This window comes from Harpia harpyja, chromosome 7, assembly GCF_026419915.1.
Source record: "Harpia harpyja isolate bHarHar1 chromosome 7, bHarHar1 primary haplotype, whole genome shotgun sequence".
Classification (NCBI taxonomy): domain Eukaryota; kingdom Metazoa; phylum Chordata; class Aves; order Accipitriformes; family Accipitridae; genus Harpia; species Harpia harpyja.
Genome location: NC_068946.1, coordinates 19,158,510 through 19,176,836, shown reverse-complemented (window position 1 = coordinate 19,176,836; position 18,327 = coordinate 19,158,510). Strand labels below are relative to the sequence as shown.

The following is an 18,327-nucleotide window of genomic DNA, read 5'->3' as shown; positions in this document are numbered from 1 at the left end:
AGATGTACATACACATCCAGGAACACAGAGACCTTCCTGGTGAGTCACGGTGTTCATGCTGTCTCTATCGTAGGCAGCTGCATCATCTAATTCCTTTCATCAAGTGCTATCATAAAAGTTTACCATTTTCTTGTTGTAGCTCTGTTCCCTTGGGAGGCAGTTGCAGAGCCTCCCTGCTCTGATAGTTACAAATGTCCCTCCAGATTCCAGCTTCAAATAATTCACAGTCAGTTTACATTCTTTGTTTGCAAGCCAAAGTTTCTCTTTAGCCTAAATAGTTCCTGTCCCTCTCTGGTACTCTCCCTCTTGTGTTTACAGTCTGATTTCTCAAAGGAAACAAAGCTCTTGCAGTCATGCTGGCTAGCTGGCAATTTCAATAGTGCTGGCAAGGGAGCAGTGATTAGAAACACAGGCAGTCCTTCCAAGTTGGGTGATAGTTGTTGACTGGGTATGAAACAGAGACTTAGCATAATACTGTCATTGGGGTAAAGGCAGTGATAACTCAGCCCTTCTCCACAGTCAGAGACAACAAACAGCTGGCCGGTTGTGTATTGGCTTCTGTTTACCCAGTCTAGCAGACCTGGGAGAAAGCTTGGGAGATACTTGCTGGCAAGAGGGGATAGGGCTTGCTGAAGAATATAGGATGGAGGGATTAAGCAGTTTAAAGCCTTAATCTATAGGAAACAAGGCTCCATTAGTTTGTGGAACACTTAGTTATAGAGGGCAGTCACGATTTAAATAAGTGCAGGGATATTGATCTATTCCAGGAAAGGGAGAAACAGATCATCAGGGAAAACCTGGATCAGTGCAGTTCCTCCCCATGCCAGATGACCAGCACAACACAGCCACATCACTCAGCTCACTTCAGCCCTCAGCATAGGACATAAATGATACATAGGTCTCCTGCTGGCCCCTCTCCACAGGGACACATTTCACCCAGTGAGACAGGGAGGATAATTGAGATGATTGGTCCTTTACATATCTGCTAGCCAGGTCCATGGGCCATGAGACTCATAAACTGTCAGACTTCTGGGTGGAAATCAACCTTTAGGCACTTGGATCAAAGGCACCCTCTGAACTTATCACCTTGCTTTGGCTCTATTTTAAGCTACAGGCCCCCAGTGCACAGTGCAGAGGTTTTGTCATGACTGCTAAGTCAGCATTTTCAGAGCAAATGCATCCCTGTGGCCATTGCTGAGAGGTGCTGCTGATCCATTGCTGAGAGAAATGTGCTCAGAAAGTGCTAGGACGGCTTTCTGTTTTGCCCAGTTGTGTCTGGCCTGAAGCCCTCTGGGAGCCAGATCTGACTGCACATCTGATGTGTGTTTCTATAACTGATGTGACACCTGTCTTATATAGTACTGGGGTACATTTTTAAACAAATAGTATATTGAGAAAAAGCACAAGCATGAAACTCCAAAGGCATTTGCTTTTGTGTTTCAGTGTACATTGGTTTACTCAGATGGATTAAGCAGATAGGAGGGAGAAAGATAGAAATCAGTTTCCCTACTGAAGATGCCCTTCTGAAGGTGACCTGCCAGTTGTGGAGTTTTCTGGTGCTATCAGCCTTATTACTGAGCATGCCATCACCACAGATCTTTACCAATTAAAGTGAGAGAACACTTAACATCCTAATGGTTTGACTGATGTAGTGATTACATTATATGTAATGAGGGGGACTCATGAAACAGCTTGCTGTGAAGAAATTCTTCACGTTACCTGCAAGTGTGACCTTCTGAAAATTTCTTCTCAGAGTTTACTGGGCTTAAGTCAAGAGTGTGCTCCAGGTGTTCAGTGCTAGAGGATTCAACTTGTTATCTAAATGCGACATTATCCCCACTGCAGGAGCCAAGAGCTTCAATATCTGATATCCCTATAAGGGGCAAATTTTCTTTTCCTAGTTTGGAGAGCTGAGGCACACAAGGAGTGATTTGTCTCAGATTTGTCAGGGAGCCTGGGGCAGTTTGGGGACCTGAAGCCAGGAAGCAGAAACTGCAGAGGGTTCTTCTGCCTCCCACTGACTGCCTCAGCTGGTTTGCAGCTGCTTTGTGTTCCTGGAGTGGTAAGAAGCTGCAATAAGGTACCCTGGTGTATCTTTCTGTCTCTCGTATCTCAGTATCAGTTAGTCACTGTAGGTTTACCTACAACAGCAGCCAACAGGACTGTGCTAAGTAATATGTCAGTGAAGGCTCTACAAGTGCCAATAAGCAAAATTAATAGATAACGCCCCAAATTCTGTGGCTTTCTGTACAGGAAAGAGTGTAAATTCATATTGTGTATTAATAACATAGAGATAAATAAAATCCAACATAACATTTGAATAAAGACTTCATATTTAACCCAGAGAAAGAATATGCTGCACAGGTGGCACTCTTTGAGTAAGTAAAAGCTCCTGGTGCAAAGAAGGCAGGTGCAGCCTTGGCCAGAAACGCCTTCTCACACACCTGAAAAGCCTAATACTGGTGAGCACAGTCCCCTGCCCTTGCTCAGAAAGAAGTCTGAAGTGGTGTCACTCAGGTGTGTACCTTGCACCCAGTTGTCCCTGCCTACTGGTAAGTGCCATCCAGCAGCACATCGTTCCCTGGGAGGACAATCATTGGTGGCACCTGAGTTCTGCCAGGTGGAGGAACTGCTGTGACATGGGGGTCCAGTACGGGACAGCATGGCCTGCCCTTCACAGAGTTCACCTCCAGGCACTGTCATGTGCCTGCAGTGCATCCATGGCTAAGGTGACACAGAAAAAATGTGGGCTCCTGGCATTTATAAGGGAGGCTGGCACCATCAAGGGAAAGTCGGGTACTTGTTCTGCCAGAAACAAAGAGCACAGGGGAGAAGCACAGTGCTGCTAGCACCAGAGAGGTGTTGTGACCAACCTTTATGGCCAGCACCAGAAACCAAGAAACAGTTTGCAGCTGTAGGTTTCCAGATGGTGTTGCTGCATTGCCCTTTAGTAGACAACAGTAAAAAAGAGAGCGCAGTAGAGAGCTCTGACTTCAGTTTAATTAATTTTGCCAGTCCCCTTTCACTCTGAGGTCTGTTGTATGAATGTAGCTGCTGTTACAGCTATATGGCAGAAGGAGGGGTGAAATACCTCAGGATTTCAACCCATGCCTGAGCTGGCTGGATCTTGGATTTCTGCATCAAAGGCTGGAGTGCTGAGCTGTGGGAAAGAGGTTTCCATCTTCTCATTGTGGCCAGCAGAAACACTGGCCGTCACTCAAGAGAGTCTAGGACAGACTGTCCAAGGACTACATCCAGTCCAGGCAAGCAAGGAGTTCTTTGAGCTTTTCAGGGAAAAGCCACTTCTCATATCTCCCAGTATAAAAACTTTGCCCTTTGTATTTCACCACCATTTCGTGAGGTAGAAAAAGAGCAGCATAGTGTATTTACATATGCTGTGTTAACATACTAAGCGTAGAGATTGGTGTGGTTTAATTTCTCACATTTCAATAGAAGTGTCAGAAGGAGTCACAGCAAGAGGCAAAATTACCCTAGTTCCCTTGTCCTGCACCCTAATGGAGCATGCATATGGTATATAGTAAGTTACCTCCAATTCCTTTTAGGTTAGGATTTTAAACAAGAAGATCGATTTTAGCGATATTCAATCCCGATGTGGTTCCAGAGATAACATCAAACACTCTGCAGGGGGAGGAAATGTAAGTAGTACAGACACCCTGTGAACAGGCATCTCCACTGTGGTGACCCACCTTGCACAGCCAGACCCCTCCGTCTCCCTTCCTCTGAGCACTACTTTCCTTCTCGCTAGTGTTTCACATGTGAGTCTAGTCTGGTAGTTGTGTGAGCCATGTGTATGCAGTGGTGGCCTCCTGATCTTTCTCCACAGAACACAACACATTTCCAGAACTTGGACAGGAAAAGGAAATGAGAAAAGAAGGGTTATGTCTAAATGCCCAAGGGCGCTGACAGTAAAAGTCCAGTGTGAGGCGAAATGGTTCTGTGCGTTTCATGGGAGCAGCCCAGGAAAGTAATTTCCAGAGACTGCAGCTCACAGTGAGACTCCAGCCTCACAGTTGGGCATCTTCCAGTGCATCAGCCCTTCCTCAGCTAACCTTTCAGTTACATGCATTCATCAGAGAGGAAGAAGAAAAATGAAACATAAGAACAAAGAAAGCTCAGAGAGGGTGTGATCAGCCAGCGTGCTGAGTGCTAATGCTAATGCCACAGCATTATTCCAGTGTAACAAACTGAGGTTGCTCAGGGTTTGACCAGACACCTGTCAGTTCTAGCAGTTACACTGGAATAACTTAAGGTGGCTATGGATCCCCGTGATGGAAATTATCTCCCCTCAGATGGAAGAGCTGATGATGTGGGTACATCTGATCCAAACAGATTCAGTACAGCCACCAGTGCCGGCTTAAGTCATTGCTGGTGATATGAGCAAACCAGTGGCACTGCAGTCATCTTGGAGCTCCTGTCTGGCCTGGAGGGGCTGCAACTTTTTAAGACCTGCTAACATAGTCACTGTGATTGTGGGCCGCATCTGGGAGCTGCTTGGAAGTGCAGCAATGCAGGACTGTCACTCTGTGGCTGTTCCCAAGCTGGGCTCAGTGCAGTCGTGGTAATGTGGCTGGCAGCAGGGCACAGAGCAGCAGGAGGGAGGGTGCCTGTGCGGCTGCCTGGCTGAGCAGAGCAGTACCACTGCCATCCGGTAAGCACCACCGAGCCGGCTGGCTGAACACCAACCAGCTCAGGTACAGCTGCAGGAGTCACATCTGTAGATTTGTCAGACTCTCCATAGAGGATTGTCATGAAATGCCTACCATATTTAGATGCAGAAAAATGTGAAACAGATGGTAGAGAAAAAAAACCAGTTACCAAAATATTCTTATTTGCCAGGATGCACGTTCAAGAGCAGAAGCAAACGGGATGGGTCCTGCTGCATGCAGGGCTTTGGAGCATCCACCCTGAGAGGAGGCTCAGAAACATTTTAGAAAGAACCCACAAGCTGATCTGCTTTGTCCTCCTCTTTGTTTTGCTAATAGTAAAGCTTAACCCAGCTCTGTCATTTCCCTAGGTGGGAAGGAAGCTTGCTGTATTAATCCAGGTGTTTCCTCCTTTGTGGCATGATCTGTTTTCTACTAACCATCTCTCCTTTTCCAGTGGTTTGTAGAGGCTTTGGCTCTTCCTCTGCAGCGCTTGGCTTTTTATTCTTTTCTTGCCTGTAACGTGTGTGTGTGCGCTTTTGACAGGTGCAAATCGTAACCAAGAAGATTGACTTGAGTCATGTGACTTCCAAGTGTGGCTCCCTCAAGAATATCCACCACAAGCCAGGTATTGTAGAAATTTCTGGGATGTGGGACAAAGCAAAGACCTAATCCTGTTATTATGTGAAGGAGAAATCATGAATGATACCATTCTCTTTTATAGTCCAAGAGAAAGTAAATAACTTTGGGAATAAAACTAATATTCTTAACTCAACTAAATATATAAAGACATAAAGATATGGGACCACCTAATTTAGAGAGGAGATAAAGTAATACAGAAGGATGCTGCTGTGGCATAATGTCAGTTTGATAAGATACTGAAATGCAGACTGAAGTCAGCAAAATACTTAAGTGTGTGCTTAAATCCCATTAAAATCAATAGGGCTGCAGCACATGCTTACAGTTTGAATATGTGTTGAAGATTTTATATTTTATTGAACATGCAGCATGGTGTTCTGTGCTTCTCTAAAATCATTAGAACTCAACTAAAAGGAAAGTAATGTGAATGCACCTGTGTGCCTCAGGTCAGACTTTCTCCTGAGTTTTTCCAGCCTCTTAATCTGTATTTCCTTTTTCTGTGTAGGAGGTGGGCGTGTGAAAATTGAGAGTGTGAAACTGGATTTCAAAGAAAAAGCTCAGGCTAAAGTTGGTTCACTGGAAAATGCCCACCATGTACCTGGTGGTGGTAATGTCAAGGTAAGGGGACAGGCATCAGAGAAAAGGCTACCACTGTGTCCCAGGCCTAGTGAAATTATTAGAGCTATGAATTCAGCGATGGCTCTGATTTGAGTAGGAAACAGGTGTTTGTTCTCCTTCAAGCATGCTCACATGCCATTTGTTCCCTTTGGAATTTGGAACGACCAATCTCACATCCACATCTAAGCTGAGAGTCAATCTTAAAGTGAAACATCCTGTAGTTTGTGCACTGGCTTTCCCCTAATGATAAACTTCGTTTGGGACTGTTGTATAGCATAGGTGTGATCTAATAAGTTTGTAGTATGGGTGTCCCAGAGGATCAGGACTGCTTTGTGAAACAGGAGGAAAACATCTCGAAAGTAAGATCACTCCCACAAACATTGGAAAATACAGATTTTGGAAACAAATCACAACGCTCATAAAATGTCTATTAAATTCCTACAGCTAGGAACAATGGTACTGCTTATTAAAGCATCCATCAGAGACAAAAATAGTAAGAGAATGTAACATAGTAAGCCAGTATATATTAAACATAATATTATATATATTATATATATTAAAATCTTCAGTTTCAATTATTCTAAGGAGTGAAGAAGCTTCAATCCTTTTAAGAGTTCTTAAAAGTAAACAAAATGAGACCCAAAAGGTGATCTATAACAAGATAATTTGGTGAATGTATAATGCGTTAAATTCTTTGCTTTCCTGGAGCAGATTGACAGCCAGAAGCTAAACTTCAGAGAGCATGCTAAAGCCCGTGTCGATCACGGGGCTGAGATCATCACGCAGTCACCAGGCAGGTCCAGCGTGGCTTCACCACGCAGACTTAGCAACGTCTCATCCTCTGGAAGCATCAACCTGCTTGAATCGCCCCAGCTTGCTACCCTTGCTGAAGATGTCACGGCAGCCCTTGCTAAGCAGGGCTTATGAATCTGCTCATTTCGCATTGTATGAAGTAATAATATTTAGGCATGAGCTCTTGGCAGGAATGGGCTCAGAGCAGGTGTTACATTCATTCTTTACCATGTCTAAAACTAAGTCACATCCCAAGACTTGTAGTTAACCATACAGTTAAAAAAAAACAGAAAAAAAAAAGTTAAATAGATGCAGAAATTGGCCTGATCTCCATTTACAACAGGAAGACACTGGCTTTATATGGGTATACAACTGCAGTATGTTACATTGGACAATTATTGTTGCTCTGCTCTGTCTTGCATGGAGTACCGTACTATGATAAAATGCATTTACCTTTCATGTGCCTGAAGGCCATCCACCTCTTTCTGAAGAGCCTTGTTAATACCCCAAGTTCCTCATTTCACTATTCTGTTGATAGATGGGGAAATAAAAAAAGTTGCCCATTGTAAGTTATTACAGGTTAAATTAACGGTCTGCTTACCAGAAGGAAGGGCATATAGAGAAATTCAAATTTAATTAAAAAAAAAGTGTTATTTTGTATAAATGAGTAGAACAAAAGTTGAATTAAGTTATTAACATTTTTTTGGACCTGGTTAATTATGTCAGTGTATAGCTGAAAAGCCAATAAATTATTTAACTAATAACTAAAAATAGTAGTTGAAAACATTTGAACCATGCTTGGGGAAGTGACGTAAAAAAGCTGTTGAAAGCAAGTACTTCCACCCCAATGGACTTGTGTCTGATTAGAAAGTTGGTTAAGCGGCTAGATTTGTGTACGCACCACTGGTTTCACATCCTTTTCATCTGTTTGATACAGTATTATATATATATATTTCTCTGTGGCCATTTGTGATATGCCCTCCTCATATACTTGAATATTCTACTTCTTTATTCACAGTATCTGTGTCTCTTGCACCCTTTGGTGTTGCAATTTTAGGTATGTAAAAGTAGATGTTAGCAGGGTTTTTTTTCCCTATTCATAAGAATACATTTAAAAAAAATGAAAATCTTAGCATGAAGTTGCTTTCTGTAACAACTAAAAGCCGTGACCCTGTTTTAGTGCCAGATGCAAATCTCTTCTGTGATGCTAGAAAAAGGATTCCTTCCCTCTTCCCTTCCCTCCCTTTCTTCACAAAGGTATGATTTTTGTGGGGTCCAGATGTTTGTAAAAGGGTCTCCAAAGATGGCTGAGTTTGGATTCTGGATTTTTGAAAAATCCACAATAGTTTGGTTCTGGCTTTTTTTTCTTTCTCTTTCTTTCTTTCTTTCTTTCTTTCTTTCTTTCTTTCTTTCTTTCTTTCTTTCTTTCTTTTTAAACTCCTGTAGTAACAGTGAATGTTAGATTTATTTATTTTTTTCTTTTGCTAAAGTTGAAACACATAAAAAGTATTAAGATGTTGTTTCCACTCCTTTAGTGATGTCTCATGTATACACTCAGGCACTCAGATAACAGTGATAAACATAACAGAGATGCCTGTAAATTGTAGTACGTGAATAAATAAAATGAGCTCCCTAGACTGCGTTGCCATAGTGATTCATTAACAAATAGGGCATCTTAAAATCTGAGCAAAGTGGATTATATTGACTATAAAAAGTATAAGAAAAAGTGTGCATAAAAGATAAAGGACAGAGATATATAAACAACCGATCTAGCGGAGTTACCTGTGAGAACTCCGACACTATCTTATGGACACTAAGAGAACACTGAAGGTAATATGGTAGTATTACTCATCAGCGGAAAATAATCTGCTGATACTATATGTACAGTAGACATTATGAAATGACCAGTTTACATTCTTGCAGATTGTTTGATCTTTTCCTTTTGAAATCTCTTAACTAAACTTTGCACTGTCGGTTGAGCTATACTTGATACATGTATTAGGTTAACATTGTGTGTTGGAAGCTTTTGATCTGTTCTTTTTCCTTAATTTGTATGTGTGCGTCTGTGTGTTGGGGTTTGATCTGAAAAGACTCATAGAGAAGATTTTTATGTCTGTGGAGAAGGATTCTAATAATTAATAGCACAGGATTCCCCATCATTAAATTCAGGTAGTAAATGCACAGTTACTAGACAGTAAATATTCAGTGGACCAAAGGGGGATTTTGGCTAAGCTGTCACAGCAGTACAAAGACAAAACAAAATTATTACATCTCTAAAAATTTTACTGAAGATGAACTCCTAACAGCCCCCCACACAACATTTCAGCTCTGCAAAAAGCTTTTTCACACTATAAAGTACCTAATACTGTTTGTAAGTCGGTGGTTTTATACAAAGAACAGTGAAGTTAGAACCATGCTAAGTGCATCTGGAGGATTCTGATTTCTGCCTTGTATTTGTTACACTTTATGCTTAGAGTAATCCTAAGAATTCACATGGAAACAGTGTGAAGTGAGGTGCATTAAAAGCCTCATCCCATTTTTCCAGAAAAATAACAGAAAGACAGAAGGAAAAAACAACAGTATATCACATTGCTCTGATCATACTATCAATCAATATAAATTAGCCTTGCAGTGGGGGTTTTTTTTATGCCTTTTGCCAATGTGGGAGAGAGTCTATGGTACTACTGAACCCCAGCTTCTCTGAAGCTGAACACCAGCTAGTGAGAACAGTGTTAATCTGAGACTCAAGGGTTTTTTTATTCTGCTTTTAAAATTTACATACTCTAGAAAATGAAGCTTAGTTAATCCACCTATGAGTCCAAAGTTAGAGTGGTGTAACACACCAAGTCATTTATTTCATGCATTAAAATGAGCTTTCTTGTCTTGATTCAAGCAAAGACCTTTGTAATCGTTATCGTCCTTCCATAGAAAGAATCCTAGAACACTGTGGAGTTAGATGAAAAGAAATCAAGAGTTTTGTGCTGTTAAGTAATAAAAAAACCCCAAGTTATGTTACATGACTCTAGATGTTCACTGAAAAAGCTCATATTAATCTTAACTTCGCAAGAAGAGTGTTGGTTTTAAAAACAACGGTTTTGTAAATACATAATGCCCACTAAAGAAAATAGAGCCAGCTTCCTGGAAACTGCATCCCTTGTGTTTCTTTTCCACAGGCATGTTGAGCCAGCAGGTATGTTGGGTGCCTGAGACCCAACTCTGTAACAAAGCAGAGTATTAATCCAGACAAAAGGAATGGTGAAACCTTGTTTGGATAGCTAGGGGAGAGCCCTAAATTAATAATCCATCAAACTGTAGAGACAAAAGCAAAAGTGCTTCTGCCTCATCTGCAGAGTTCTGTTTCTATGTAACCACAAGCAGAAAGCAAGCAAAGCTGAGCACACCTCTGTCCAGCAACAGTAGAGGAAAAACTAATACTGATGAGGGAAATCGTGTGCCCACAAGGGCTATGTATATTTTCACTGTACAGCAGTAAATGGTATTATCCATTCAACGCTCTGCTAAGGTACAGTAGTAACCTCATCGTGACTGCTTACAAATCTAAGTTTGCCTATATACACGACCCAAAGAGAGTCGAAAGGCAGCCAGTGTGGACTACCACGTGAGCAGTTTTTTCCATGCTGGACCAAATACTGTTCAAAATCCAAGTACAAATATCCCTTCAAAGGCAAATGCCTTGAAGAGTAGATCACGTTCGCTATGAAAATTGATGCAGGTAGATTTCTAGCCTAGGTGTGTGTCGAGTTCACTCACTAGTCAGATTGCTAAAGCAACTCCCTCTGCAACTCCAGCAACTCCCACTGCAGGAAGGTAAATTAGTTTCACACTTGGAAAAGTCAAGCATATAAAAGCCACTTCAACTTTAGCAAAGAGAAAAAGCCAACAAATAAACATGCTGTATGCTGGGATGTCAAGGAATACAGTCTGCTGTTACAAACCTGTGTTTTTTCTGGTAAGTCTAGAGCCTGTTACCATAAAAGAGGCATTTCTTGAATGGCTGGTGGTAGGTAGTTCATGTTTTTCAATCCAATTTGCAATTGTATTTGTTGCTGTATAGTGATTGTTTTGCAAAATAAAATCGCTTGTCATCTAATTGCTTGTGTCAGTTTCCAGTTTGTGATAACAGCTCCTCCTGTGTTCAATCACTGCACATTGCTGCCCTGCATGGAAAAGAAGTATCATGCACCTGCTGGCACTGCACAGTCAGTCTTGCCAGGAGAAGTCGGAGCAGATTAAGTCGTATTTCTCAGCCAATCCCTGTTACTTCTTGCCAAAAGAATCAGTTTTTACAGCTAGCACCCTCTTCTGCGTTGTAGTATTTTCCTGCTTTGTGTGAATACATTATACTGTCCTTCACCCTGGGGTCCCAGCCTGGAGGCGAGGTTTAGCGTTGCCCTGCACTGAGCTGGCTGAGAAGGCCCACGAATGAGCCCGCTTCCCCTCCCTCGTCACGGTGTTTCCTTTGGCTGCCTTTGACGCAGAGGTGTGCGAAGGCTTTGCCAATGGTCGCAGCCACATCCCTTTGTCGCCAGCTGGGCCACTGCCTGGGACTTGTCGCACGTTTGGATCACGGCTCCACCGCTATTCCTGCTTTGGCTGAACTGCGGGGCAGCCTCCCTCCCTCCCTCCCTCCCTCCCTCCCGCGTCGGGCAGGAGCCGCTGCCCTTGACAGGCCTGATGCCGTGAGGGGCGCCGGGCCTGACGGCTGCCACCCCATTCCCCAGAGCGTCCCTCGTCAGGGAAATGGCGGCTATCGCCCCGCCCCACCACGCAGCACGGCTCGCGCGGCCAACGGTTGCCTCGCGCGCTCTGGCGGGCTATAAATACCGCGGCGCCGTTAACGGTCGCCGAGCGGCCGTTGGTTTGGTGCCGTGAAGGGCTAGGCTGCTGCGCTCCCTCCGCTCATAACCGTCGGGAGCGCCCTCACCCGCCGTGAGGGGCTCGGCTCGGCTCAGCCCAGCCCAGCCCAGCCCAGGCGGCAGCGGCGGATGAGCGTGGTCGGGGCCGGTTCCCTGCAGCTTCTTGAGGACGGTGGGGTCGTGTGGATCAAAGGTAATGGGAGCCGTCGTGATGAGCTGTTGGGGCCGTGCTGAAAACTAGCGGGGAAACAGCCCGACGTTTGAGGGCTGCTTGAAGTAGTTTGTTAGTTTGGATCTGTTGGTGGGTGCTTAAACTCCTGCCTTAGCTCGGGTCAGGGAGGAAGTGCAGCTCTGTGTTGCCAGTGGAACAAAGAAATGCTCCAGAAAATGTTGTGTGCTGGCCCAAGCCACCTGTGTGGACCAGGTGGCTTCTCAACATGGGGCTGTGGTGTGGGGAAACAGGGAAGCCTCACCTCTCAGGCTTTCCTGCTCTTGCGCTGCCCGCTCTGGACCTGCTCAAGTAAGGCTGCTTCTGATGCCTCTTCCTGCTCTGATGCCTGCCCTGGAGGGGTTTCAAGCCTGTGCCGTGCAGATGCAGATGCAATGACACAGGTGGAATGAGAGCTTCAGTATCAGCTACTGTGTGAGCTCTGCATATTCTGCAGAGTTGGATAGCAGTGGGACTCGCTAACAGAAGAATAATCCTCTGAACATGGCTGGGAGCCTGAGCAGAAGTAGGGAAATACAACTGAGTAGACTGCCTTAAGTTTCCCAGGCCCTGAACAAGCTGGACTTTTCACATAATACTGCAATATTCATAAATAAATGCAGTCAAACTACCTGGAGGAATAATTAAGTGTTGTTAATTATCCATTAGAAGTACCCTCCTAAGGGTGCTTAGGCACAAGGCAGAACTAATGTATCATCTGCTAAAAGGAAAAGGATTAAGAGGTTGAGAACAAAAGGGTAAATCCTGATTTAAGCATTCACAGCTAGAGCAATGGTTGAGGACAGCTGGTAAGAACGTGTTTCCTCCTTTCAAAGTGAACAAAGAAGAGGTGATATTTCCGATTGTTGTGTCTTATTAGCAGCATGTGGTAGATGATGTATTTTATAATTTGCTAGCAGATTGTGATGTTGGAGCACTGAGGTAAGTACAAGCTGTGAATAAAATCTTAAGATAAACTAAAGTGTTATTGAAAGTGAGACAAGCCCAGGACTCCTGCTACAGTGTTTGCTAGATGTACAGAAGACCTGTCCATCCTGTGCCTATCGCAGCTCATGGGGTATTCCTTCTGTTGTACAGGAACATGGTAGAAAAAACAGGTGGGTGAGTCAGAGAAATGGATCAGATCAGAGTGGCAGGCAAAAGGCCTTTCACCTAGAGGTGTGTGGCCATGCAGAAGTCCTGGCTGCTGCTTCGAAGATAAAAGACAGTGTGGCCCTGGTGGAGGGGCTCCCACACCTGGCTTGTGTGAGTGCCCTTGCTCTGGAAGGAGAAGCATGTGGTGGAGGCAGTTCTCAGCTCTCTTCTGAGCAGTGGAGAGGAAGACATGTTTGGTAACTCAGTGGGACAAGAGATCCCCACTTTCTTCTCCAGGAAGAAGGTGAAAAAGGTGTTCGGGTGGGGTGGGGTTTGGGTGGAGGAGGTTTGTTGTCTTTTTTTCCCAAAAGGAAGTGAAAGTTTTGCAGCTACTACCAAAGCAGTCACATCTTGGAGCTTGGAGAGTCCTGATCCAAGGGGTGGTGTGATACCCTGACAGTGAAAGCTGGATCTTTTGTCCATCCGTCTGTCCCCCCGCCCCCCAGTCTTGTCCAGAGACCCCCCTATGACATCTTGAGGATTTTGTTCCATCTCTCCCTGCCTTATCTAGTTGGAGCATAACCTGCACCTATTATATATTTAATTGCAATTAAATGACTGTGAATATTGTTGCTTGAACATTATGCAAAAGTAATAACTCTCTGCAGTGACTGGAGCATCTGTGTTTCTGCTCTGTTTCGAAATAGGATTCACAGATGCATGAGTGCTATGCCACTCCTACTGATTCCAGCTAAATGTGGCCCAAAGATTAAATATCTGATTGTCTTTATGGAATCTGATCCAGCTAGACTACACTCTGTTCCTGCCCAAATTCACGTAGCAACAGCAGCAAACCTGGTTAGTTTTAGGGGTTCATTGCATGGTTTTAGGGATTCATTTATCCTCGTTTCTGAAAACATAGTTGTGTTGTGTTTGAGCAGGGCTGGCAAGAAGAGCTGTGAATGAGAGTTCTGAAGAACTTTAGCTGGAATGTTTTCATGCTGAGTTTAGAAGCCCTTAAAGAAAAAACAGAGCTTTCCTAGGTTTCTCTAATTTTTACAAAACACCTGGGAAGGAGAGAATCAGGCCTTTTTTTTTTTTAAACTCCCCTATACTTTTATCTTGTGTAGTTCATGATAGTACAAAGAGGATGTATACAGTTGCCACATCAAAACAGCAGCCTTTGACCCACTCTTTACACTGATGTAAATGATAGTATGTACAATACTGCCAATGAAATAGCCCTCTGTGCCCACTCTCTGCAGGTGTTTTTGCTGTGTCCTAGTGTAGTTACTTAACAAGGTCCAAAGACTTCCTAGGAAGAGAAATGGTTAAATGAAGGAGTAGCTTTTGCTTCTACCTGACAGACCCATATGAGAAAGGGTAAAATGAGTGGCATCCATCAGTGTTGACTTTCTGTGATCTATCGTCCCAAAAGAGAAAGGGTCTTCAGCATGGGTCCTTTCAGCCAAGGACAAAAGCCTGCTGGCAGCTTACAAGACTAAGCTCTCAGGAGTCTGCCAAACAATTGTCTTTGCTCTCTGCTCTGAGGTCTACAGTTAGGAGCTGTTTACAGCTTTGCTCTTGGAAAGGCTGCTGCACAACAGAATGGCTCGAGGTACTCCTGAGAGTTTGAATTCTGGCTCTTTCTGCACAGAGAATAACAGTTAAAGGTGTGAATACTTAGGAGCGTGTGTGGCAGGGATTGAGGCTGGGGACTTTGAGAGCATCAGCATGGAAACAAGTGCAAGACAGTGAAGTTTAGAGCAGTTCCCTGCTCTGGGCACTGCTGTGTAGGGTGGGAGCTTCATGCTCAGGTTCTGCTCGCTGTTCCTACTCTGTGGCATGCTGCCAGTTTTTGTTACGGACATCCGAAATAAAACTCCTTAACACCAATGTGATGTTAAGAAGCAGGCGCTTCGTTTATTGCAGTGCTGGGGACGCAGGGGATCTCCTCCAAAGGCGTGTCCCCCTTAGTATTAAAATCCCTCAGTTTTTATACACTTTTTCTGTCAAATCATTGTTACATAAGTTTCTTTACATAAAAATGTATACTATAGTCACTCTGAAACTTAACCTTTATAATGATTAGTCCTTTGATTATATAACCTTATCAATATTCTTATTTAAAAACAATCATTGGTCAATTTCACTTAGCTCTACTGATTGGAATCCTTGATATTCAAATCAAGATGGGAAGGCTAAGGGGGTTTCCAAGCAGCAAACTGGTGTCCATGATGGTCTCCTTAGTTTCTTGTCCTTGCTCTTTGAAGTTTAACACAGTTTCAATCACAGGTGGTCAGTTCCAATATTATTCTCATCTAATGTACAAGAACATCTAGTCATAAGAGTAAAGAACTATAAAACTTATAAGTAATTACTAATCACTTGACTACTCTTTATAATTGCCTCTGTTGTTTCAATCATAATGTTAGTTTCCAAACACAAAATTCATAGAAAATATATGAGGTTTCTATGGTTATACCTAACATGATTCATTGCACCTAACACAATTCCCCACAGTTACAATTTTAACTTGTAAGTACAAAACTGATTTTTCCTTGTATTGTAACACTTTGACTTTTTCTGGATCAAGACTGAATCCTACTGTGATGGATGTGTAAACACAACTGTGCAATGAATAAAGCAGTGATCAAGCAGAATCATGTGATTTGGAGGGATGTCAGGCTGATGCTGCCTGTAGTAAGAAGAAATGAAAAAAGAGTGTCATGAGCGTCTTTTGTGCCCGAGCACTTGGGTGGGCTGGGAACTGCTGGAGTACAGCAGAGCTAATGACACCATCTCTGCTCTACCCCATGCCACCTTCCCAAAGGCGGTGACTTCTTGCGCTAGTCTTGATCTTTTTGCAGGCAGACGGACCTGTGTTTCTGTGCCAGCCCAAGATGCCAGTGTAGCCTAGTGAACAGAGCACAGGTGAATTTTCAGGACAGCTGTTGTCCTACTATAATGACCTCCCTGAAGAGTTTGCTTGCTTCCTCTCTATCCCCAGGGAAAGTGGGGGACTGATTTGGAGGATTTTCCGTTTGCAGCATCTGCTGCAGTGTTAGTATTTAGGTACAGTCAAATGCTGACTGCAAATCTGAAAGCCTCAGCTGCAAGCAGAAGTTCAGTATAGAGAGAAGGAAAATCTTCCAGGCCATAAAGGTCCTTCTTCTCTTACACATGCAATTCCCAAGTTGCAAGCTGTTTCACTTACATAGGTACAGATCCTTTGCGTGGCCTTTGTGGTGTGGGGGTGTGTGTGTTGTCTCCAAAACAAGGCAAGAACAATGTTGGTCTCCAGCCATTGTCAAACTAATATAAACCACCTTTGCCACCTCCTGGGTTTAGTGTTGTGTCGCAGTAGAGACGGACACGACAAACATCAGATTGTGCCAAAAATGGCCGCTTTATTGTTCTAACAAGCCTTTTTTATAACCTTCTTCAGGGTATGTGTTCATATATGATTGGTTTAGTTAGTAACTAACAATTCATGATTGGGTAACGGTTTTTCTGCGGATTCGCCAAGACGGTTCTTCTTATCACTTTCTTGCTCAGGACTTTCCAGACTCTCAAGGATACACTACGAGCTGCTCAAGGTCACGCTGCTCATGCACCATCAGGCATTCAGCAGATTTGCTGCATTCCCCGACAGCGTTGGTCACAGCCTGGCTGGATTGGAGAATCTGCACCTTTGTGACTGCAGTTCTTATGACAGTGCCAGCTGTTGATAGTCATTTCTTTGCTCTCTGATTTGTTTTGCATCAGAAGTTCTGTAACTTCAAACCTCTGTACAAACAGGGATTTAGGTGTCTTTTATGGCTGCATGTTGTTGGAGAGCAATATTCTGGACTCAAAATGGCAAGTTTGACTAAAACTGCAATTTGCAGTTACATTTTTGATTACTACAAAGTAGTAGCTATGCAGTTTCCTCTCAGTGCCTGTTGGGCTACCTGAGCTCCACTTGCTGATGGCTGTGTGACAGGGCAAGGTGCTGGCTATGCACAAAGAAAGAGGAAGGAAAATAATACTGTACTCGAGAGCTATTTCTTTCTTCTAAAGAGTCCTTCAAAGATGTAACAGAAAGCCAGGCAGAGGTACTAGTACATTGTCCTCCTGCTTTCTGGGTGTTAGTTAATGCTGGCAGATGTGGAGCTAGCGTGCAGTTGGCTCGTGTGTGCTCCGCTCCTGCTCCTCCCCTTTTGGAGGCCCAGTGACGTGCTGCTAGTGAGCTTCCAAAATCTGCTCTCTAGGACCGCCTCTGTTCAGGGGCAGCAATGATGTTTACCTGGGTAGGTTTGAAACCAAAGAATGCCATTGTTTTCCTACTAAACTTTTGGGGTTTTTTGAGCTTTGTGTTCATGTTTTCATCCCTGTCTGTTTACCCCTAAGCAGCTGCCCTGGACTGACCACACCAAGTGCCCCTGGTGTCCCTGTCAATCAGGAGAATTCGTGGGAGATTTCAGCCGTAGTCTGTGAGCAAGCTGCAGTGCTCTTTTTTGCTCGTGTGTTTCCTGTTGTGTAGCAGAGCATGGGAATAGTAAGCTTAGGCTTAGAGTAGCAAACTGGAAGCTATTTTAAGTGACTGCTGCTTGAATGCAGGAGTAAGGAGAGATACCCATTTAAAAAAAAACAAACCACAAAAAAAAACCCCAAACCCCAGACAAACCAACCCAAACCAGATCTGAACTGTGCTTACCAGTTACTGAGAGAATGCAAGTGCCTTAAACTCAGACCAGTTCAATATTATAACTGCCTATGATGCCTGATGGCACTAATTTTGAGGGGGAGACTGCATGACACTTAAAATAATATCCACATAAACCATCCCTAGGCTGCAACCCTCATCCCTGGCTGAGGGTTAGCAATCCTCTTAACTGTGGTGAAGCTATGAGTTCTAGTTATTCATACTGTGAATGTCCATGAGGGAGACACTGACCTTGCACTTTTTGAGGCCTTAACAGATGAGTTAATTTTTTTTCTTTAATTACAAATAACATTAAAACTTCCTTTAGTTCTCATACTTTTCTTGGAAGAAGAGTGATTCTCCTGCTTGATAATTACTAAAACTCCAAATAAATTTAGACTTCAGATCTGTCGCTAACTGAGGTTATGCTTTATTCCATAGTTTCATAGCACATTACAGGACTGGAAAAAGCAGTTATTTAAAAAGAAGTTTATCAGTCCTACTGCGTTGTGTTTCACTTCTGACTGTCAAGGGGCATGCTGGCAGGAATTAAAACTCAAATTTGCTTTCCAAACAAGCAGATTTTGTATAAAAAGTCCCGGATCCGTTGAGGGGATGTGGAGTAGGGAAACTTCTTTAATACCTACCTTGTGTTTAGGAGTAATTTGTTTTAACCATCTTGTCCCTGCAGTTAGTTCTCATAAGATTTTTAGAAATCAAGATTATTTTTTTTTCCTGTCTGACCTC

At 43.4% G+C, this 18,327-nt stretch overlaps 1 protein-coding gene across 50 annotated transcripts in view; it reads left to right on the top strand.

Annotated features, from left to right (window-relative positions):
* The window catches only part of MAP2 (microtubule associated protein 2), a 239,330-nt gene extending 228,506 nt beyond the window's left edge, over positions 1 to 10,824 (top strand). For 30 of the 50 annotated variants that reach the window (XM_052791918.1, XM_052791910.1, XM_052791908.1 and 27 more), the window contains 4 exons: positions 3,564 to 3,656; positions 5,211 to 5,292; positions 5,809 to 5,921; positions 6,633 to 10,824. In XM_052791918.1, the coding sequence (XP_052647878.1) occupies positions 3,564 to 3,656; positions 5,211 to 5,292; positions 5,809 to 5,921; positions 6,633 to 6,848 (504 nt within the window). In that variant the 3' untranslated portion in view covers positions 6,849 to 10,824. The remainder of the gene's footprint in view (positions 1 to 3,563; positions 3,657 to 5,210; positions 5,293 to 5,808; positions 5,922 to 6,632) is intronic. The other 20 variants (XM_052791953.1, XM_052791951.1, XM_052791956.1 and 17 more) reach the window with 1 other exon arrangement.
* The last annotated feature ends 7,503 nt before the right edge of the window (positions 10,825 to 18,327 follow it).